The sequence below is a fragment of the Cynocephalus volans genome, chromosome 4, assembly GCF_027409185.1.
Source record: "Cynocephalus volans isolate mCynVol1 chromosome 4, mCynVol1.pri, whole genome shotgun sequence".
Lineage (NCBI taxonomy): Eukaryota > Metazoa > Chordata > Mammalia > Dermoptera > Cynocephalidae > Cynocephalus > Cynocephalus volans.
The window spans coordinates 132,446,074-132,470,762 of NC_084463.1; the positions used below are offsets into that span (position 1 = coordinate 132,446,074).

The window sequence follows — 24,689 nt, forward strand, 5'->3', positions numbered from 1 at the left end:
TCTCCTAACTTCCCCAATGACCCCAGAGCTAAGTATTCCTGTTCTAGAGCTGAGGGAAAAACTGTGGCTAGAGAAGTGAAATGATTTTCCCAGTGTTGTGCCTGGCCTGTGACTCATGTTTATGACAGTGTGCTCTGCCTCTCCCAGGCTGATGTCAATCAGAGATGGAAGGAGAGTTAGATGCTCTGTTATTATCTGCCTTACCCTGTATTTCAAGAACTGCTGGAATCACATGTCTGGCTCAGATTCTGGGACTTATGTTCATGAGAAGAAGAAAATGTTTAAGAGTAACATTAACTTAAAAAAAAAGATTTTATTCTTTCTTTCTTTATTTTTTAAAAAGATGACCGGTAAGGGGATCTTAACCCTTGACTTGGTGTTGTCAGCACCACGCTCTCCAAAGTGAGCTAACTGGCCATCCCTATATAGGGATCCGAACCCGTGGCCTTGGCACCATCAGCACCGCACTCTCCCAAGTAAGCCATGGGCCGGCCCTAAAAGATTTTACTCTTTAGAGCAGTTTTAGGTTCACAGCAAAATTGAGCACAAAGTACAGAGTCCCCCTGCCCCCAAAACACAACCTCCTCACTATTAACATCCTGCACCAGAGTGGTACATTTGTTACAACTGATGAATCTACACTGACACCTCATTATCATCCAAAGTCCCTAGTTTGCATGAAGGTTCACTCTTGGTGTTGCACATTCTATGGGTTTGGACAAATGCATAATGACATGTATTCACTGCTATAGTATCATACAGAGTATTTTCACCATCCTAAAAATTCTCTACCTGTTCATCCTTCCCTACCCCCAAACCCCTGGCAACCACTGATCTTTTTACTGTCCCCATAGTTTTGCCTTTTCCTAAATGTCATATGGTTGGAATCATACAGAATGTAATCTTTTCAGAATGGCTTCCTTCACTCAGTAATAGCATTTAAGTTTCCTCCATGTCTTTTCATGGCTTGATAGCCTATTTCATTTTGCAGCTGAATAATATTCCATCGTCTGGATATACCATAGTTTGTCCCTGCACCTACTGAAAGACATCTTGGTTGCTTCCATGTTTTGACAGTTATCAATAAAGCTTCTAGAAGTATCTGTGTGCAAGTTTTTGTGTAGACGTAAGTTTTCATCTCATATGGGTAAATATCAAGGAACGCAATTTCTGAATTGTATGGTACGAGTAGGTAAAGTTTGTAAGAAACTGCCAAACTGTCATCCAAAGTCGCTATCCCATTTTACAGTGAGAGTTCCTGTTGCTCCACATTCTCGCCAGCATCTGGCACTGTCAGTGCTTTGCACTTTGACCATTCTAATTTGTGTGTCTCATTGTCCTTTACATTAAATATTTCTAAAAGCTTAACAATTCAGATAGGAAACTATAGGATTTAGGAGCTAGAAAAAAGACCTTGGCTCTGGTCTATTTCCCTCTCCTCTCCACCTCTACTATCCAACACACACATTTCAAAACTAAAAAATAGAGGTGGAAAGAACTAGCTGGTGGCAGGACACAGGTCAGAGTTTCTAACTGCTACTGTAATCTTCATGCAACACACCACGTTGCCTTTATTCTCTCATTTGGCAATTATACTTTTTGTAGTGGGGGGTCCAAGAGACACAGATGATCAAGGGGAAGAATCAGGTCTTCTGGGTCACACATAGTTGGTGCTCAAATATTTGTGGTGAACGACTACGTGCCCCCTAGGGGCCTTACTATGCTTTCCACATTAACAGTGAATTAACATGGTCCTCCAATGGAGGCAGAGGATCTGTCCCCCTACAAAATCAAGGACCGTGCATGTAGGGCTTGGAATTTTAGCTGCATTCCAGGAATTTATATCAAAATCATTAGATACTCCTGTTTTACACACAGGATAACTCTAATTTGTCTTTACTTATTGAGGGATTTCTCCTTTCTGGGGAAATTAATCTTTCTTTCAGCTGTGGGTCTCCCAAGCCTTTCATGAGTTTACCTGACATGTTCACCATTCTTTGATATTGTGGTAGAGGGTATGAGTGAAAATAACCCTGAAGAGTGTTTTTATTTTTATCCCTCAGAAATTTAAGCCCAGGAGTTTTACTTTGTACATTAAGAAGACCCAGAAACGGCTGCTCCTCTCCAGTGTCATTTACATACATCCATTCAATCCAGAACCATACGCAGCAAGAAGAGAGGATATGTCTTTGCCGGTTTCTTTCCTCTGTCTACCATTTCCTAAACTCTATTTTAATAGGATTTATGGACGTGGAGATTCCATAGTCTAACCATATGCAAAATATCAAAACGCATATTTTACAGAGCCTGTGCATGGTAGCACTCCCCACCCCCACACTCATGAGCACCTTGCTTTCCGAGGCCACCAAGCCTTGGTACCTGCTGTTGCCTCTCCCAGGAACACCCCTCACCTCTGAGTCCTCTCATCTCCTGCTTGTCCTTTGAACTCAGCTTGAGTCTCCTCAGGACTACGTATGTATGCACTAGATTCCCCATGGAATGGGACAGAGATACAAAGTCACTTGGGACAGCCAAAGAGGCTTTTGTCATCATGTTAATTGTATGTGTCCTTTCTTCATCTTTGCATTCTTAGCTGCTAGATTGGGCTCTGGCCCATAGTAGGTTCTCAGAAGTTTGGGAGGCAGCACAGTGTCGCGATGAAAGAACAAAATCTTTGGAATCAGATGGATTTCCATGTTCTAATCCTGAGTTGGTCATTTGACCTTAGCTTATTGCTTATTCTGAGCCTCAGTTTCCTCATTTATCAAATGGGAATAAAAGATCTCCCTGACAGGAAGTGAGAAGTATTAAACAAATAAGAAGTGTGTGGAAAGTACTTACTGCCCAATACATGACTAGTGCTAATAGATGGTGACTATTACTTGCTGAATACAAGTCTGACAAGAACTAGAATGGCACAAATTTTTTCACATGCTCTCATCATCCCATTACACTTAGGAGTCAGGGAAGGGGAGGTCTCTTACCAGATTTGGCAAGGAGACATGCATCAAAATTAGGTGAACAAGTCATTTTCGAAGTGCAAGTAGAAACTGGATCGACACAGCTGTAGCACTGCAGGCTATTCCCTGGAATCAGGAAGAAAGCCTGTCAGGACTTGTTAAACCAGCACTGAGTTGCCCCCACCCCTCGCCCCCAAGCAGCAGAGGAAAGCCCACCACCTCCATTAATATGGGACAGAGATCAGCAACTCGTCATGTTTCCATTCCTACACAAATTTGCAGCAGTGATATTGTTCCAAGCTCAAACTACAGTTGCAGCAACATTTTTTAAACCCTGATGCAAGTGCAAAGGGAATATCCACATTTCAAAATCCATCTGACTGTGCAATTGAGAAGCTTCCTTCTAACCTCCATTTGGGGAGTGATTAATCTGCAATAACACATTAAAAGAAAAATATCAAGAGAATAAACTAAAAGAATTCTAGAAGTGCATTCCAAGCAATAAATATGCTCAATTAAATCACATCCTCAGGCATTAACCACCAGTATTTGGCAATACCTATTTGTGTGAAAAGAAATTTTCAAAGATGAAATATGTAAAATCTCATTACAGATCAGTATTAACAATGAACATCTATTTGCAACTGATTTGGTGATAGGGAACACTAATTTTGAACCCCAATTAAACAAAATGTTCTATTCCTCTCATTAGCAGATGTGAGATAGGAGGTGCTAAGCTTCCTGGAGTTCAGATTTCAGGACACACGTCTGGGTTTCAGGCCATACCCCAAAGTCTCAGGGTCCTCCTCTAGGCCCTCCCCTAAAGAGTTACTGTTGCAAGTTGAACCTATTTTCAGACCAACTTGAGACCTCAGGGGGCTGACAATGCAAATTCAGTGGCTGGGCATGCTCAGTAGAAAGCGGTTATATAACCCTAATAGCCAAGCATGCTCAGTAAAGTGGAATTTATATTCATTAGATAGCAGGAATATGTATTAGACAGCAGGACTATAAAAGCTGAATCCTGGAGGAAGGTGGGGTTGTTGCTCACTTTCCCAGGACCACTGCACATGCTGGCTGAGGTATGTGTGCTTCCCTTTGTATCAAACTTACTTTTGGCAGGTGGCTGCTCACTCTCAAGCCAGCCTGCACTCTCTAGTACTAGACTTTGAGGGGGTATTTCTTGCTTTTGTATTGGACCTGGTGCGGGCCCTGTTTGGTCTCTGGAGCTAGGCTAGGCTGCACGCTCTCTCTGAAATTTATATTCCTTATCTGTTACATTAAATACGTTCTCACTTTCTACTGTGACTCTGCTCTTGAATTCTTTCCTGTGGCGGAGTCAAGAACCTGGTAAGAGGACCAGGTGGGTTAAGGCCAATTACCAGGCCTTCCCAGACCCGTTCTCCTCTGGCATCAGATGTGTATTTTATATTTGCACTTAATTATTACATTGTGAATTATGTCCATTAAAAATTCGTGGAAATTTGTATCCTGTCTTGTTATTTATATAAGAGCCTACATTATTATTTTGTTTCTTAGCCTGCAAAGCCTAAAATATTTGCTATCTGGCCCTTTACAGAAAAAGTGTGATGACCTCTGGAATAGAGTAAAATCACTGAATTGACCTAAGGGACTGACCCAGCACCAGAACTACATACAGCCAAGGGTGAGACAACAGCTGTACACTTTAAACCCACAGGGGTGGGCAGCCTGGTGCCAGCACAGACTCTGAATATGAGGGTCAGCTTAACAGCAGAAGCAAACAGCCTCCAGTTCCCTAATTTGAAAGATGATTTTTCCTCCCAGTCAAGTGCTTAAAACTCATCTTTGCTAGCTGAGTATCGTATTTTGCTGTATGATTTTTTACTTCTCCATTTTTATAACAGCAGTGACAAGAAAAAGATGATTTATACTCAACATCTATGATGGGGAGAGGCTAAGGAAGCAAGAACTGAAAGGAAATCCTCCTGATTCATGTGGACACACCCTTTTCTATTATCAGAGATTGTTACCGAGCAGACTTTGACAGAGAAGTGGTTGGCACTCAGAGGGTTGGACAGTCAGGTATTTTTATTATGCCAGCAGGCCCAGATAAGCCAGCACTTCCAAATCTGAGACTTGAGTTTAGGTCTTACAGGGTTTTTATAGGCAGATTCTTCTGGGTTCTTTTAAGTTTTGTTCTCTCAGCATTCATGTAGCCAGTACAGTAGTCATTGCAATAAGCAAGCACATTTACAAAAGCAGAAGAAGAGCAGTTGATTATCAGTAAAAATGATACAATAAGCAGGTTCTGTTCTAAAGGCAAACAAGCTACTGAAAGAATTAATTTTGTATTTTTCCAACAAGATAACTACCTTCCTCCCATGTAATCAGTATTAGGCGGTTCTTACCTCTGTGAAAAGACATTTCAAAGATGAAACATATAAAATCTCATACAAAAATGTCATGGTTTTTAAACAAAGTATAGGTTTTAGAGCCCAAGAATTGACTTCCGGTTCTAAGGCCAAAGTCTAGGTTTATCACCAGGGAAAGAGGGGATTTTCCAGAAGTCCAGTGCAAAGCAGGTCCTTACTTTCTGAGCATAGACAGGAGTCAAACCTCTCTATACCATCTTAAATGCCAAGCTTGCCTTCACAGGTGTGAAATCCCACTGAGCAGAGAACCCTTTGATTTGTGAAGGTTCCAGAATAATCCCTTGAAAAACATCAGTCAAAAAAACTCCTCCCTCACCACTTTGTTTGCAGATGACAAGACAAATGCCTGGAGAGGTAAAGGGACTCACCCAAGGTCACTGAGCAACAAAGAAGCAGAGCTGGAGCCAGTCTGCAAGCCTGCAGGTAGGGCCCCATCAGACCTCTCTGTTCTCCCTCAGTGTCAGCATTTGTCATGCCCATGTGAGAGGGAGCCACAGTGAGAAGGCACAAAGATGCACTTTGTCGATAGTCCCTCCCTTGTACCGGATGTGTGTACACATAGATGCATGACTAGGAAAGAATGTAAGAGGGAGGGTGGTGTTCTAGCCTGGCTATTCATGAGGGTTTTAAAAGGTCACCCATAGGAGTGAATTTTCTACTGGCTAGAGCCAGAGCTCATTTGGCTTCTTGACAAGTCTTTAGACAGAGGCATCAATGCCCATGTTTGGAACGTCTATGGAGCAGAAATATTCATACTACCACATTCATTCAGTGTTCAAATATCTGTGCACTAAGCTCTTCATAGAAGTTTTGTAAGAGATAGGCTCAATTATCTTCATCCCCATTTTGCAAGAGAAAATTAAGATGTTAACTAACTTGTCCAGAGTGACACAGCTGCTAAGCAACACAGCTAAGACTCAAACCCAGGTGGTCAGTTCTAAAACCAAAGCTGGGTTTAACCATAATGTTCTTCTAATTGTCCTGAGTGGAGAAGAGAAGGAAACAATACAGATTGTAGGGGAAACTGAGGTCAAAGATAAGCAATAAGTCAGGGGTCGATTGTTTGATAATTCTCGTCACCAAGCCAGGGTAGGGGGCGATTTGACCCTGGGCTAAAAGAGGTGGAGTGTGGAGAAAGGTTACCCTGCAACTTTTCTCAGTGTCTTTGGGCAGCAGCAAAGGAAGCCTCTGTGTGTGTGTGTGTGTGTGTGCGTGTGCGTGTGCGTGTGCGTGTGCGTGTGCGTGTGTGTGTGTGTGTGTGTGTGTGACAGAGAGAGAGAGACAGAGAGACAGAGAGAGAGAGAACAGAGAGAGAGACAGAGAGAGAGCTTCACATACTAATTCTCTGAAGAAGGGCTTAAGGGCATCCCAAGACCTGTCACAGACCAGGTGATAACCCAAACCCAAGCTTGCTCCACAAATGCAAACTGCTGAAAGTAGGATATAACTGGGCTATAATCACAGAAGACAGATTGGTAGAAGAATTGGGAGAATAGTGTTGTAACACAGGTGAACCATATTAACACCTACCCTGGCTAGAACGAGCAGAGGTGGGGAAAGGGGGGTCATGACTTCTCTTTTTTCTTACATTCAAGTGTGTCCTTGGGAAAGTTACTTCTTAGCTTAAATTTCTTCAACTGTAAAATGGGCATAATAGCACTGACCCTCTTCATGGGACAGCTGAAAGGACTGGCTATGGCATGGTCCCTAGTACCTAATAAGCAATTAATTACTAATAAGCAATTAATACATGGTAGCTACTAATATTAGAATACATTCTCCAATACTGCAGAAATCTTTTTGTTTTACTTATTCTTTACTCATTTTTTCATTTTAATTTCATTTTTCAAAGCACAACATATCAAAACTTAGAGGATGCAGGACTCATGCAGTGCTTCTATCTTAAGAAAATAGAAAAGAAGACCAAACTAAACCAAAAGCAAATGGAGTACGAAATAAAGATTATGACAGAAATATATGAAATAGGGAATTAAAAAACAATGAAGAAAATCAACAAAATCAAAAGTTGATTCTTTAAAAAGATCAACAAAATTTGCGAACCTTTATCTAGATTGATCAAGAAAAATGAGAGAAGACAGAAATTACTAAAATCAGAAAGAAAGCAGGGGCATGGTAGAGCAGTTGCTTCTATTACACTGGAGTGGGCTTTGAGGGGAGAGACCTCCTCTTCTTGTTTTGGTCTCTGCTGGTGACTCTCCTTGTGTCATTGCAGTTCAGAGTCTGGCAGGCCACCTGCACGGTGGCTATAGCTACTGCTGTGGCATTGAGCCGCTTTTGCAGCAGCCATGTGGTGGGCCACCTGTGTGGAAGTGGTGTTCTCGGCATGCTCTGTTTCTGGCCTGCTTCTGGGCAGAGGGGGCTGCCCTGGACTCATCTTTTTGTTTTAATTGCTCATTACGTTGCTCCTTTCTTTTCTGCCCCACCCCCCAAAAACCCTAGTGGTGGCCAGAATATTTTACCAACATGACACAGGCAGAAAATGACATTTGATCCTACAGTGAAGCAAAGCAAGTAGCATGGGTGTTCCTACTGTTACAGAGGTTGAAACTCAGAAGGACACAACTTCCTCCAGGAACCACAGGAAGGGTGGTCCGGAAAGGGGTGGTCCAGGGGAAGGGCGGCCCAGGGAGGGGTGGCCTGGAGTGGGAGTGAAGAGCAGGGACTCTGGTGACAGACTGTTTGGGGTCACATTCTGGTGTACCACTTCTTTCTGGGCATCACTCTTGCTATTTGTAAAACGGGGATAAAAATAGTCCCTATCCACTGGGTTGACATGAGGATTAAATAAGTAAATACATGTAAAATGCTTAGAATAGTGAGTGATTGGCACATAAATGCTATAAGCATTAGCTGCTGCTGTTATCGCTATCATCATCATCATCATCTCAGCACAGGGGAAGCCCCAGGGCGCAAAACTGAGCACAGTGGACCCCCCCACAGGGACTTGCACCGCACTCCAAGGATGGCATCCACTGATATCCCCAAGTAGCTGGTGGTGAGGAGTGTGAAACTTAAGCTGCTGAGTGTTCCTCCCAACCCCTGCAAAAAGCAGCCCTGTAACCCAGGAAGTTGCCCCACTGAGGGCAAGATTGTAATGCTGTAAGGAGCTGTTACACACCCAGATCTGTAACACTAGAAGGTAAAAGAACCAAAGCAGGGCCTGGAAGAAGGACTGGGGCTCACACTGAGGCCAGTGGCATCAGCTCAGTTTTCCTTAGGCCTAAGAAAAAGAAAGCTCGTGGCCGACACAGTCTAACTACTCCAGATCCATGTTCCGAGACTCTGGAGCACTCACCTGAATTGCAGAGGACAACCAAGACAAGCTGGAGCACGAGCTGGACAAAACTTCCTCTGCTTCCCATTGTGACTGTTCACAGCACCTAGAAGGAAGGGATAAGAAAGGTTGTCATAAAACAGTGAATGACAGCTTGTTATCTCAGAAACCAAGAGCTAGAAAGCTGAGGGGGCTTCAGGAAACATGGAAAAGGAGCCAGCCGACTGAGAAAGAACAGGAAACCTACCAGGTGGGGATGCCATGAACCAAGGGGTGCTCTCAGGTGGGGCAGCACTTGGCCCCTCCTCCTGCCCCAAGACCTTGGCTTACTGAAGAAATTCTGCTGCTCTTGGTGTGAGGGGTGGCAATGGGGGGAGTCAAAGCATTCTGGGCTCAGAGTCAGAAATACCCAGAACCCACCCCAGCTCTAACCTACAGTAGTAGCCGAGTACCCTTGAATAAACTCAGTCCCTACAAGCACCAGTGTTCACTCCCATGCAGTGGGAATAACACTATCTTCCCCATCAGGGTGGTTCAGTCAAATGAGAACACAAGAAAACTGATCAATACAGCAACTGCAGTTCCTGTATTGCTGGCCCCACCAGGGGGCCCCCAACCCACTGTTGGCTGAGTTGGAGGGCCACTCCCCAGGTGTAAGAAAATAATCTAAGTGATTTATTTTCAGAAATGATTCAGGCTCAGCCTGAAAGTTGTCTGACTAGTCCAGCCCATTCCCAGAGGGTCGCTGAACAGATAGAGCACTCCTTGAGATGGTATTAGCTACTAGTCCCTATTGTTTTCTTCATTCCCTGGCGCTTCTCCTTTCACAGGATTTTAGCGGGCCCTTTCACGGACTTGTCCTGAGCCCTCAGACAAATTTCTTACAAGGGGTAGTAAATTAGGGTAACAAATTTTAGGCACCATCTGGGAAGATTGTGCACCCTGTAGTACTCAGCCAGTGAGGAAGCAGGGGGAGGGACTTGCATATTAGGGAATAAGTTGCTTGCTACAACTCTTTTCCGTGTGCCTGCCCTTTAGATACCCAAACCTTATAAGGCCATAATTAAAGTCTTGCTTCACTGTACCTCGTGTCTCTGTGTCCATCCTTTGGCATTGGACGGGTAAGGGCATTTCTCACAACTTGGGAGATCGTCTGGGATCTCTGTGACTGCAGGACTGGGACCTTGATAGAGAGAGAGACATGTCCCGTCCGATTTCAGGTGGCCTGCTCTGTCCCAGTGCCCGGCTTCTTGCCGGACCACAGATATACCTGAAACTGTTATTCCTAGGATGGCAGAAGCGATGCTGGGAGAAAGAAAGCAGGCACCACAGCAACCAGGCAACCTCGTGCATGAGCCAAGGAAGGAAATTGGGCCTTATAAGTACTACCTTGGTGGTTAGGCATTTTCAGAGGCCAAGTGTATGTGTGTGGCTGAGATGTATCTAGATACAAAGCAAGTGTGGAGTCTGGATCTGTGGTTCCGTCTTCCCGTGAGGGACATGGCTGGAGAAAGACTAAGCAGATCCTGACGTGTGCAAGAAGCCTCCAGTTAAGGGGGGGTTGAGTACCTCAGGGAGTCCTCACATGTGCCAGAAATCTCCAGCAAGGAGGGTTGAGTACCTTGGAGACTCAGACACAAGGATCAGTGACCTCAGGTGAAAATGGAAAATAAGAATTCTAGGCCTAGGAAAACAAGGAAGGGAGGAAATAAGGAGATACTTCCCAACATCCCCTCATATAGTCCACTGGGGGAAATGTTAAGACACTAAGAAAGTAATTCCCAGATGAAGAATAAGGAAAAACAGAAAATGATCAAGTACTGTTGTTTTATTTGGACCAAAAACCCCATTCGTAACCCTTCAGTTTTTTGGCCACAGTTTGGCTCAAACAAGGACTGGGTCTGTCAGGCCCTCGTCCTCTGTGTTAATGATAAATTCCCATCCTTCCGGGACGAAAAAGATTATGCTCTATGCTGGCTATCAGGAGCAACTCCCATGTTTCCTCTTAAAATTGAGGGGAAAGACCCTGAAACATAATCCTGGGATCCTTTGTCCTGTCTTCCTCCTCCTTATGCCTCACAGAGTGGGAGGCAGAAGGACTCTGGGCAGGCGGAATGTTCACACCCCTATGCAGAGTCTGAATCCTTGGCCCCTGCAGAGTCTGAGCCCTCAGCCCCTGTGGATCCATATCCTAGTCTAAGGAGGGAATTAGAACAATGTACGAAAGATCTTGGGAATTTTCCCCTCCCTTTGGGGGTTCCTAGGGAAATCTCTAAAATGTTTCCCCTTAGGGAAGTCCCCATGGGGCAAGATAGGGTTTGTGAACGCCCCCCTCATGAGCACTGAGGTTAGAAATTTTAAAAAGGAGATGAAATCATTATTAGAGGATCCCCTTGGTCTAGCAGAACAACTCGACCAATTAGTAGGGCCCAGCTATTACACTTGGGTCGAGCTGATGTCTATAATGAACATCCTTTTCACAGGGGAAGAAAGAGGGCTGATTAGGGGAGCGGCTCTGTCCATCTGGGAGAGACACCCTCCCGGACAGGGAGTCCTATCTGTGGAACAAAAGTTCCCAAATTTGGACCCCAAATGGGACAATAATGATCCTAGAGTTAGGGCCCACATGCAAAATCTTAGAGAATTAATAATTAAGGGATTAAAGAATCTACCCTGAGGTCACAGAATATTTCTAAGGCTTTTGAGATTCAACGAGAAAAAGAGGAAACTCCTTCTGCCTTCTTGCAGAGGCTCAGAGATCAAATGAGAAAATACTCTGGGTTAGACCCACATGACCCAATAAGACAGGGTCTCCTAAAGGTCAATTTTGTGACTAAAAGCTGGCCTGATATTACAGTAAGATTACAGAAATTAAATGGTTGGAATGAGAAGCCAGTTGAGGAACTACTCAGGGAGGCCCAAAAGGTGTTTGTGAGGAGAGAGGAAGAGAAACAGAAATAAAAAGCAAAGATCGTGGTGTCCACAGTGGAAAAAGTAGCTCAAAAGAATTGGGATTCAAAACCCCCTCACCAGGACGAAAGAACCCTAGATTTCAGTCCAGGGATCAAAGGGACCCCTACGAAAAGAAGTTTCAAGCTAACAATGGGTGCTATAAATGTGGAAAACCTGGCCATTTACAAAAAAAACTGTCCTGAGTGGAGGAGGACAGAAAAAGTGATCCCTTCATGAGTTTTGAGGAGGATTAGTGGGGTCAGGGGTTGCCTTTGGTGAAGTCCCTGATAAATTTAAAGGTGGGACCTAAAGAAAAAGATTACATTCCTGATGGACACGGGACGGACATGGGAGCATCTCGGTCCTCCCTAACTTTCCAGCCTCAGGGTACAAAGTTATCCAGAGACATTAATAGTATCAGGGGTCAAAGAAGAGGGATTCCAAGCTCCCATTTTTAACTCTATGAAGATGAAATCTAAGTCAAAAACCGTGGAGGGGTCATTTTCATATTTGTCTGAGGCAGGAACTAATCTCTTAGGATAAGACCTAATAATAAAACTTGGTCTAGGACTAAAGATAGAGAAGGGACACATTAGGGTGTTAATGGCCCTTCTAACGTAGGTAGAAGAGAGAAAAATTGACCCAATTGTATGAGCTAAGGAAGGAAATAGAGGAGGACTAAATATAACCCCGATAAAAATAAGGCTAAAACAATCAGGTGAAATAGTCTGCAGGAGACAATACCCCATTCCTATCAAAGGCAAAAAGAAACTCCAGCCAGTAATCAAAGGCCTCATTAGAGATGGCTTGCTGGAAACTTGTATGTCACCATACAATACCCCCATCCTTCCGGTGAGGAAATGGATGGATCCTACAGACTAGTGCAAGATTTGTGGGCTATCAATCAAATTGTTCAGGTCAGGCATCCTGTAGTTTGTAATCCTTATACTCTTCTTAGTAAAATCCCTTAGGAGCATAAATGGTTTAGTGTGGTTGACTTAAAGGATGCATTCTGGGCATGACCCCTAGATCCTGAAAGTCAAAACTTTTTTGCTTTTGAATGGGAGAATCCCACAAATGGGAGAAAACAACAGTACGGCTGGACGGTACTGCCACAGGGATTCACTGAAGCCCCAAATTTATTTGGTCAGATCTTAGAAACAATCCTAGAAGAATTTTGACCCATGATGGGCACCCAGCTATTACAACACATGGATGATTTGTTGATTTCTGGGGAAAAGAGAGATGAAGTATCAGGGGTCACAACTAATTTACTAAATTTCTGGGACAAAAGGGATTATGAGTATCTAGAAATAAGCTACGGCTTGTAGAAAAAGAGTTTAAATATTTAGGACACTTAGTTAGCGAAGGCAAACGGAGAATTAAACCCAGAGAGAATAACTGGCATAATAAATTTAACCTTGCCCCAAACAAAAAAAGAACTCAGAAAATTCTTGGGACTCACAGGCTATTGCTGGTTAGGAATTGAATCTTATGCCCCCAAAACAAAAGGTTTATATTCAAAGTTCTTAGAAGGGGAACCTGACCTTCTGCAATGGTCTCCTGAAGAAATACAAACTCTAGAGAACCTAGAACAGGCCCTTGTTACAGCTCCTGTCCTGGCCCTCCCATCCCTGGATAAGCCATTTCATTTGTTTGTAACAGTAGACCAAGGCGCAGCCCTTGGGGTGTTAACCCAGACTTGAAGAAAGAGGCAACCTGTTGCTTTTGTTTCCATGCTCCTTGATCCTGTCTCCCGGCGATGGCCAGACTCTATTCAAGCAGTAGCGGCCACTGCTTTATTGGTAGAAGAGAGCAGAAAACTAACCTTTGGGGGAGCTCTAATAGTGAGTACTCCCCACCAAGTGAGGGCCACTCTCAACCAAAAGGCAGGAAGATGGCCCACTGATTCTTGGATTTTAAAATATGAGGTTATATTACTAGAAAAAGATGATTTGGTTTCGACAACAGATGCTTGCCTAAATCCAGCAAGTGTTCTATGGAAAGGGAAGGAAGATCAAGAGGCCTTAGACCACAATTGCTTAGATATCATTGATCGTCAAGTTAAGGGCAGGCCAGATTTAAGGGAAGTCCCACTACATGATAGAATTAGGCTTTTTGTAGATGGGTTATCCCGGGTGATAGAAGGGAAAAGGCATAATGGATATGCGATTGTTGAAGGAAGCCAGCAGTCCACATCTGAGAAAGGCAGATTGCCCAGTAGTTGGTCTGCACAGACCTGTGAACCATATGCTCTCAGCCAGGCCCTAAAGCTTCTTGCAAATCAAGAAGTCACAATTTACACTGACTCCAAGTATGCCTTTGGGTGGTATGTACATTTGGGAAAATCTGGACGGGACGGGGCCTTATAAATAGTAAAGGCAAAGAGCTAATACACAAATAATTAATCAAAGAGGTCCTTAAAAGTCTCCTGCTTCCAGCAGAGATATCAATAGTACATGTGAATGGCCATCAAAAAGGGAGTACCTTAGAAGCTATAGGAAATAATATGGCAGATGAAGCAGGGAAGCTCCAAATAGGCTTTTCATCACAGGAATAAGTACATAGTCAAGTTATATAAGGATTGTTTAAAATAGCAAAAATTTAGCCATATACATGTCCAACAATAAGAAGATAAGTAAGCTATGGTACAATTCCATGGTAGGGAACTACATTGCCATGAGGTGTAACAGAGGTGGAAGTCTGTTCACAATGTATTAAGAAAAAAGCCACTTTAAAAATAGCTATTTTATTACCTTTTCTTAAAAAAAAAAATATATATATATATATGTGTGTGTGTGTGTATGTATATATATATATATATATTACACACATACACATGCATAAAAATGTTTGGAATATCACATCAACTTTTATGAACCTTTTAGAATATGTGGTTAACAGAGTGGTAGAATTATGAGCAGTTTATTTATGCTTAAATGTATTTTTTTTCTTAACAATGAACATTTTTATAGAGAAATCTCTCAATTAGAAGAATATTTTAGTGTCCTTATGTATCATTTTAAGGCTGGCTTAAAATGTGTTTTACCTGCAGTTTCTTAACTTTTTATTTTTGTACTACCCAACCTGATTAGATATAAAATTTATACGCTGCCTCTTAAAAGTGGCTACTTTGAGGTAAAAAATGTTTCATCTTATATATATATTCTCCTAAGTCTGTCTGAAAATAGTTATTTTAGTCATACCCTATATTTATAAACAAAGGGCCCTGAGTGATTTTTCTGGTAGTCCTGAGAGACCTGTTTCTAATCCCACTTTGCCCCCAATTTATATAACCTTGAAACAGTCAACTCCTTTATTTCAGTTCCTAATTTTTAAAGTGGTAATAATGATTTCATATGATAATAAAATATAAGAATAAGATGTGAGGGCTTTAAAGCTCAATATGGACTAAAATGTCATGTGGCAGTTTAAGAAGCAAACAAGTAGAAAAATGCACATGCAGTCCTGGAGTTTATCCTCTTTTCTGGGCTCAGACCAGTCCTGGAAATAATATTTTTAGTCTAGGTGCCACGTTCCTGAATTTCTTCCAGTACTTCAAGATAGCAAAATAAACAGCTATAGAAGCCAGGAGAAATGGTTGAAGGAACCAGGGCTGTTCTATTTGAAAAGGTATCATCAGAGAGTTATTGTCTTCAAATATGGGAAACGCCACTGAGGAAAGGAGGGGGAGGTTATCCTGTGTAATGTCTGAAGACAGAATTAGGATCAATTTGGGAGGCATTTTGGATTTCCTAATAAGCAACTTTTTGCCATCACCCCACCCCTCCCATCGGCTCTGCCACCTGCCGGGTACTATGCAAAGTGTCAGCGGATCTGGAAAGGAATTCCCTTGATGAAATGTAAAAAGTTCCCCATCGATGGGAAGTGTTCAAATGTCACCTCTCCCAGGGTGACCGAGATGCAAAGAATTACTCAAAGCCCATTTCTCTAGAGCAGTTTTTTTAGAGCAGGGAGAGGCTTGAAGCAGTTACCCTCAGGAATAATTCTTTCAAGAGCGGAAAGATCCCAGCAATAGCCCCGAATCAGGTTTTCTCTCCGTTTTTATTCTCCAGGCAAGAAAGTTACAGAAAAGGAACATAGGTGGTTACAAAAAGAACAATAAGATAATCGTTGTACTTTCCCATCATTAGGTTTAGCTACACCAAGGACATCTGCCCTTAGAGCAAGCATTTTTGCTGTGTTACAATTTTTTTTATCTACAACAGAGACTTTAGTCCTGGGAAAGTTTTCTGCTTTTCCCAAGCTTAGCATTTCTATGTGCAATTCTAAAAAATTAGGCTATACCTTAAACTACAGAGCTTTGGCCTTGCTAAAACTACATTTGCTCTATTAATGTTGGTATCCTCCACTTTCAAACAGAGTAGAGATCACAGATCAGAGATATGGCAGAAAAGATTCCTGCAGAAGTCATTAAGGGGCAAACACAAAAGATCTCTGAAGAAGTCATTTCCACCTGCCTGAGATGTAAGGGGAAGCTAAAGAGTCCCAAGGTGATATACAAATATAAGTATCCCTCGTCAAGTTCCTGGAAATGTTCTGGGTAGCATTTTGGTATTTGGATGTTGTATTGCTACAGACAATTATATTGCTATGTTAATTGGCTAGGTGACTACACCAATTGTATTGCTAAGGCAATTCATAACTAAAGCCAAAATGTTTTATTATTTTAGTTACACTAAGATTGTTAGGGCTAGGACCCACAGACCCTTCAAACTTATTGTACAGACTGGGTCACAGGCCCCTTACATGCTAGACTGGGTCACCAGACCCCTCACATGCAGGTCCACGAGCTAGGTAATTGGGAAAGATCCCAGGAGCCATTGGCAGATGACAAGATCTCAGTCTTCAGCTTCTTCAGCAGCAGCAGCAGCAGCTTACAGTTGCAGCAGCAGTGGCAGTGGTGGCCTTGGCCTCTCGGAGGGTCCTGAGGGCCCTGGCAGCAACAGCCCCCAGCAGCAGTAGCAACCTCCCCGGGGTCCCCCTCAGGCATCCTGGGGTGGGGTGGGCGGGTGCTATGGAGCAGAGCCACTCGTCCTTTATACTAAAGTCCATAACCTAGGACACCTGGGTGCCCACGCGCATCAACATCAGACAATAAGCAAGGAGCACGTGGGCACATGTGCATAGTTACATCAGATGCTTGGCAAGACTCCAAATCCCCACGGGACCATGACCATTTATATTTACTTTCCCTACAGATGTAAAACGTAGTGTGAGCCTATATTCTATTATTTTAAATAGGAAAACAGAAACATGTTACTGTTCATCCAGAAACCCCAACTAGTCCCCCAAATATCAATTAAAAGCATATATATGTATTTATATATAAACAATCCATAGAAATTTGAACATAAAGCATTTAACACATTAAAAAATTACTTAATGACATAACACTTAAGGAATTCACTGGTGGGTATATATTAACTACTGTGAAGCAGGTTCAGTCTCGTCCCCTACCTCCAAGTCATCCCTACAACAATAATTTATGAGCCCACTGTGAGCAGATGCATGCTAGGCATGGCCTACAGGGACTGCTGAACAAGGCAAGGCCCCACACTCTCAGGAATCTTACAATCGGGGCTGGAAGTTTAGCTCAGCTGTTCGAGTACAGCCTTGCAATACCAAGGTCAAGGGTTCTGATCCCCGTGCTGGCCAGCCACCAAAAAAAACCTAAAAACAATGAACCTTACAATCTAAAGGAAGTGGACACCAACCAATGCTAAAGATTAGGAGAAAAATAAAGAGTTGCAACTATTAGATCCCTGGAACTGAGAACCTGACTTTTAGAAAGCCACCACACTTTGGTTTTTGCTTAAGTTTCGTTCCTCTAAGTTTCTGTTTCCCTAAGTCTCTGTTCCCATGAGCAGGCTGTACTCAGAATAGAACGCTGTGACCGTCTTCCTAGGCTAGGCCAGATGCCAATCTTAACCCTATAAAAAAAGACACTCAACTGCCTCTTGGGGCTGACGCCATTTTTCGGCTCAGCCCAGCAGGTCTGCTTGCCACTTGCTAATAAAACCTTCTCTTCTTCCTTTACCTGGCTAGCCTCTCCTTCCTCAGGGACCTTACAACAACACTGGTTCTCAAGCTTCTGTGAGCATCAGAATCACCTGGAGGGCTGTTAAACAGATTGTCAGACGCTATCCTAGAGATTTTGATTCAGTAGGTCTAGTGGGGGCCCAAGAATTTGCCTTTCTGGCCATTTCCCAGGTGCTACATATGCTTGGTCCAGGGACCACATTAAGAATAACTGGAGTAGAGAGTGACCTTGCACAGGGTTGCAAGTGTCTTCTTCTTACAGGGCTGTAAAAGGAGCTATTAGTCCTGATTAAATAATTAGGAGCTGCTTTAACTTTTAAGGGCCTATGTGATTACCTCACTGAATATAATGTGTCACTGAATGCAAGCCATTAGGCAAATCCTTGTTTCTGTGTTAACTTCCATTAAGTGAGCAAATACTACAGGCCAGTTGCTATGCTTGGTGCTCTTGACATAGTAACTATAGTTAATCCTCACAACAATGCTGTAAGGTAAATTTAATCACTGCCTCCAATTATGAAAACAGGAAACTGTGGATTGAGGAGGAAAACTAATGCTGACTTTGAAGACAGGTATGTTTCCACGAGGAAAGACACACTGGTGGTTCTCAACTGACACCCAGCAAAGAAATGAGACCTCAATCCTCCAATCACAAAGATTGTATCCTGCCAATTACCTGAGTGAGCAAGGAGATGGATTCTCCCTAGAGCCTCCAGAAAGGAACACAGCCCTGCCACCTTGATTTTTGCCCATGAGACTTCTGACGTATAGAACTGTAGGATTAATAAATTTGTGTTGTTTTAAGATGCTAAATTTGTAGTAATTTATTTTAGCAGCCATAGAAAACTAATATAGCAGCCTCAGAACTAGAACAAAGTGGTAGAGCAGCATTTAAACCCAGGTCTGAGCTCTGAACCATAGCTAAACTCTACAGTTGGGAAACTTCTTGTGAAATGTATTAGTTAAGCTGAGAAGGCCACTAGAAAAGAGATTTTATATCCACTGTATTTCCGTGAGATTCACAGATGCCCAGGACTACAGTTACTGCTCCTGGGAGCCTAGGGCCTTCGAAGCTGATGAACTTTAAGGCTAGAAGTGTCTTCAAAGATAAAGCCCACTATGTTGAATAGGAGTGGTGAGAGTGGGCATCCTTGTCTAGTTCATAGTGTTGGAAGTACTAGCCACAGCAATCAGAGAAGAGAAGGAAATAAAGGGCATCCAGATTGGAAAAGATGAAGTCAAACTGTCCCTGTTTGCAGATAACATGATCCTATATATCGAACAGCCTAAAACCTCTACAAAAAAACTCTTGGAATTGATAAATGATTTCAGCACAGTAGCAGGATACAAAATCAACACACAAAAATCAGTAGCATTTCTTTTCTCCAATAGTGAACATGCAGAATGAGAAATCAAGAAAGCCTGCCCATTTACAATAGCCACCAAAAAAATAAAATACTTAGGAATTGAGTTAACCAAGGAGGTGAAAAATCTCTATAATGAGAACTACAAACCACTGCTGAGAGAAATTAGAGAGGATACAAGAAGATGGAAAGATATCCCATGCTCTTGGATTGAAAGAATCAACATAGTGAAAATGTCCATACTACCCAAAGTGATATACATATTCAATGCAATCCACATCAAAATTCCAAAGGACATTTTTCTCAGAAATGGAAAGAACTATCCAGACATTTATATGGAATAATAAAAGACCATGCATAGCCAAAGCAATGCTGAGCAAAAAAAATAAAGCTGGAGGCATAACACTACATGACTTTAAGCTATACTACAAAGCTATAATAACCAAAACAGTATGGTACTGGCATAAAAACAGACCCACTGATCAATAGAATAGAATAGAGAATCCAGAAATCAACCCACACACTTGCTTCCATCTGATCTTTGACAAAGGCACCAAGCCTATTCACTGGGGAAGGGACTGCCTCTTCAGCAAATGGTGCTGGGATAACTGGATATCCATATGCAGGAGAATAAAACTAGACCCATACCTCTCACCATATACTAAAATCAACTCAAAATGGATTAAGGATTTAAATACACACCCTGAAACAATAAAACTTCTTAAAGAAAACATAGGAGAAACACTTCAGGAAATAGGACTGGACACAGACTTCATGAATACGACCCCAAAAGCACGGGCAACCAAAGGAAAAATAAACAAATGGGATTATATCAAACTAAAAAGCTTCTGCACAGCAAAAGAAACAATTAACAGAGTTAAAAGACAACCAACAGAGTGGGAGAAAATATTTGCAAAATATACATCTGACAAAGGATTAATATCCAGAATATATAAGTAACTCAAACAACTTTACAAGAAAAAAACAAGCAACCCAATTAAAAAATGGGCAAAAGAGCTATGTAGGCATTTCTCTAAGGAAGATATACAAATGGCCAACAGACATATGAAAAAATGCTCAACATCACTCAGCATCCGGGAAACGCAAATCAAAACCACATTGAGATACCATCTAACCCCAGTTAGGATGGCTAAAATCCAAAAGACCCTGAACGATAAATGCTGGCGAGGTTGCGGAGAAAAAGGAACTCTCATACACTGTTGGTGGGACTGCAAAATGGTGCAGCCTCTATGGAAAATGGTATGGAGGTTCCTCAAACAATTGCAGATAGATCTACCATACGACCCAGCTATCCCACTGTTGGGAATATACCCAGAGGAATGGAAATCATCAAGTCGAAGGTATACCTGTTCCCCAATGTTCATCGCAGCACTCTTTACAATAGCCAAGGGTTGGAACCAGCCCAAATGTCCATCACCAGATGAGTGGATACAGAAAATGTGGTACATCTACACAATGGAATACTACTCAGCTATAAAAACGAATGAAATACTGCCATTTGCAACAACATGGATGGACCTCGAGAGAATTATATTAAGTGAAACAAGTCAGGCAGAGAAAGAGAAATACCACATGTTCTCACTTATTGGTGGGAGCTAAAAATTAATATATAAATTCACACACACACACACACACAAAAAAAAAAAACGGGGTGGGGGGAAGAAGATATAACAGCCACAATTACTTGAAGTTGATATGACAAGCAAACAGAGGGGACATTGGTGGGGGGAGGGGGGAGGGAGGAGGGAGGAGGGAGGGAGGTTTTGGTGATGGGCAACAATAATCAGCCACAATGTATATCGACAAAATAAAAAAAAAAAAAAAAAAAAAAGATAAAGCCCAATGTCCTCATTGTTTAGGAAATTAATGGAAGCCCAGGGGGATGAAAGTACCTGTCCCAAGGCAACTGGTTAATCACAAAGCCACAATGGATAGATCTTGCTTGTTTTCACCAGGGGCTGGTAACTCACAAATAGTTTAACAGACTTGGCGGTGGGCAGCTTTTGCATTCGTATCACTTTGGACACACGTTGCCTGCTGTAACCAAGCATGCTGAGGTGCTCAAACAAAGATCAGTTACTCAGTTCAGAAAAGTAATTACATCAGCAGTTATAGACAAAGAGAAAAGCACCTTCACAACAGATGAGCCCCACCCAGCAATCCAAGGTCTTGGTGCCAAAGACAACTGAAACAGAGTAAGGCTAGGCCTATGAACCAAACTGACTCCATCTTCCCTGTAGAGGACACTTTGTTACTTTTCCACTCCTCAGGCATAAGACCTCTCAGGGCAAATGATCACCCAATGTGCCACCCTGACAAAATAGCCTGAGATAAGAGAGAAAACAGATGTTTACTGAGTTGGAAGAACCCCTCTCCAAGGCTTGTTTACCATAATTGTAAAAGTTACAGATTAGCCTTAAGACCCCTTTAGGAATTCCCACCTGTGCACAAAGCATCAAGGTGACTGATACAATGACCCTCTTGGGGTGACAATGATGAACACCACTGCCATCTTGGACCTACTGAGCATGCACCCATGATGCAACCAGGAAGAACAGAATGGACCACCTCCAGTGACACTGGCCTGTACCCCTTAACTCCTTTCCCTATAAAAGACTCTGAACAGCTTCACTTGGGGGGCTAGCTTTACTGTCACTACCCTCCTTATGCATAAGTCTATATCCTCTTTTATTAAAGCATTGCTTGCTTTACTGCTGCGTACATTGTTTATTTCTATGACTTTGGAGTCCAAGAGCCTAATTTAGTCACTGGCGAAAATTAGAAAGCTTTGGGCACCAGAAAGACTCTACCTGCAAGAGACAAGTGGCCACTAAAACTATTTTGCTCCCATGTCTCTGCTGCTGGTAAGTCTCTCCTGGAGTCCCCAGCCTAAATTCTGACAAGTCAATGCTTTATTCTCTTTTACTTTCCTTTTCCCCCTTTTCTTCTTCTTTAAAGTGACTGCCGGACAACGACAGCTTAAACTCCTCTCAACCTGTGAGAAGCTGCTCCCTCTGGCTGCCAACGGCTTGCCCTTATGGGTAGCTAGCAGAGGTGGGAAAGCCAGTCCTGCACCGTGAAGATCTTGCTTGAGCAGGTTCCCCCGACAGGGGATTCATGGTGGCGATTCAGTCCCACACTGTGCAGTGACTGGAAGTCCGGAAGCCACTAAAATTCTCTTTACCTTCTGATTTTCTGGGCCCTCTTCTGCTGTCTGGTTGGATTGTATCCGCTACTATGTAGGTGCACTCTGGAGGGGTCCCGGCTATGCTTTGTTTCTGATTTTCCAAGCCCTCTTCTGCTTGTATAGGTGTACCCCGGAGGGCTCCTGGCTATGCTTTGTTTCTCTGATTTAAATCTAGTTGGTACTTTTCTTACTTGTGCAGACAGCAGTGGGGAGAACTGCTTTTATCAATTACCGTGTCAGTGGAATAGGTTGGCCCCACTGATTGGAAGTAGGATAAATTGGACCCCACCGTTCCTCTTTTCTCTTTGTTTGCTTGGTTAGACGTAAGCAACTTTCCCCCTTATCCCCCTCCCTTTCCCTTTTCTGCTCCAGGAAATGAGCAGCAAAATTCGTCTCCTGGGAAGGGGTAAACATTACCCTTATCATCAAAGGAATGTCTTGTGGGCTACATTTAGTAGGCTTCTGGCTGGAATGCTTTGTAATGAGATAGTAGCTATCGGGGAGCCTATGCCTTAACCAACCAGATGTCATTGGACCACAGGACTGTGTCACCTTGTATACCACTGATTTTGAAATTGCCCGTCACTCTGTCAGAACCCTCCCTAAAGGTCTTATAAACCTCCTGCTTTCCTGGGTTTGGGGGAACTGATCTGGCTCAATCTCCCCTCCATGCTAGTGGAATAAAACTTTTTGGCTGAAATGGCGCCTGGTTTGGGTCTCTCTCTCTCTCTCCCTTTTCTTCGTCTCACGGAAGCTAACAGTAAACGCATCTTCCCCTTTAGGAAACTTCAAGCACTTCTGGGCTCGGTTTTGTTTGTAGTAGTTTGGCTGAGGTTCTTGAAGAGCAGGTACAGAATTTTTAATGCTCTCCTCATCAAAACCTTATACCTGCAGCAGTCAAAGATGAATGCCATCAGACAGCAACTCTCCCCACCCTAAAATCCACGTGGGCTTTCTTCCAAGCAAGGTTTAGCAAACAGTTTCCACTGTGGAAATACAGAAGCCACAAGTTTCCATCATGCTGGGTTTGTAGTGAGACAACTCCCTGCTTTTCTCCCTGGCATAAATGCATTAACATTGGCGGGGTGGGGGGTGGGGGTGTTCTGTGTGCCTTCCTAGAATGGCCCCAGTGGGGACCTTGAACGACTTCCAGGGATCACAAGGGTATCTGCTATTAATACCCCCAGGCTGGATCTCCACGTATCCAGGTGAGCGCTTTCGGTAAATTACCTCATCTGGTGCTTACAACCACCTATGAAGTAAGGCTTATTGTTTTATCAATAAGAACATAAGGCTCCCATACCGGCCAGCGCCAAAACCAAACAAACAAAACGAAAAGCGCCCCCAAACACACACACAAACACCCCATGAGGTGGAATAGCCTGCTCATCATCACCCCTGGGCCTGGGTACCATTAAACGATTAAAGGCCCTACCCAACGGTTTTTAAAGCCGGCTGTCAGACCTGAGAAGGGAGCGGCCCAAGCCCACCCGAGACAAGCAAACGTCACCCCCACCTCGGACTTGAAGCGTCCGTTTCAGCCCTGACGCCAGCGAGTGGAGACGGCCAGGGAGGGGAAGACGGCCGCACAGGGGGTGGCCTTTCCTCCTGGAGCGGTTTCTCTCCCCTGAATGGCAAGAGCGTCCCCTGAGACGAAGGTGAGGGCCCGTGGCCAGGGTGCCAGGAGAATGTCCCCGAGGGCATGGGGGCGGCGGCCCGTGGAACGGCGTGGCTTTCGGGAAGAGGCCGCTCCCCGCTTGTTCTCCGCGGTATACAAAGGCAGCCAGCCTTCTTCCCGGCTTCCCGGGGAGCCGAAGGTCCCGGTCAGGTCCCCGCTCCCGGGACCGCCGCCGGGCCGCGGGGACGCTGCGGCCACCAGGGCCGGCGCGCGGAAGGGCCAGGCTTCGCGAGGCTCGCCCCGGCGGGGCTGAGGTGAAGAGCCGGGCGGCCCCTCCGAGCCCGCGGCCCGCGGGCTTTACCTGCAGCTCCGGGGTCCCGCCTGCAGCCGGCGGCCGTCTCTGGGCTCCGCCGGGTGCTGCCGCCAGCCTCGCTCGCTCTGACGGCCGAGCCTCCTCCCGCCGGTCGACTCCACCCGGACGCGGCCACGCCCTGCGGGCGGCCGTGTGCCAGTCCACGGTGGCACACACACGCCGGGTCCCCTGCGCCGCCACCGCGCGCGAGGCCACAGCCTCCCGGCTCAGAGTCAGAGAAAGAAAGCCCGGTGGCCAGGACGGGATGAACACCTTTAAAATCCTGCAAACTGACACTTTACTGAGGTGTCCTCTGATCGTTATCGAAAATAAAAACAGCAGGAAACTGCAAAAGACTTCTGATTTTCCCTTCCGTGTTTAAAAAACATGATACTAAAACGTCTTTCCAAAACTTTTGTGCTTTGCTCGTGCCCTGAGCTCCCACGTGACCTGGCTGTCGGGT

General features: G+C 43.9%; 1 protein-coding gene across 1 annotated transcript in view; it reads right to left on the bottom strand.

The window, feature by feature from the left end:
* CD59 (CD59 molecule (CD59 blood group)) overlaps positions 1-24,324 on the bottom strand; it is a 28,853-nt gene extending 4,529 nt beyond the window's left edge. Inside the window, exons 1-3 of the mRNA XM_063095335.1 lie at positions 24,236-24,324; positions 8,691-8,775; positions 2,985-3,086 (exon numbers count right to left, since the gene is read on the bottom strand). Coding sequence (XP_062951405.1) covers positions 2,985-3,086; positions 8,691-8,757 — 169 coding nt within the window. The 5' untranslated portion in view covers positions 8,758-8,775; positions 24,236-24,324. The remainder of the gene's footprint in view (positions 1-2,984; positions 3,087-8,690; positions 8,776-24,235) is intronic.
* Between the last annotated feature and the right edge of the window lie 365 nt (positions 24,325-24,689).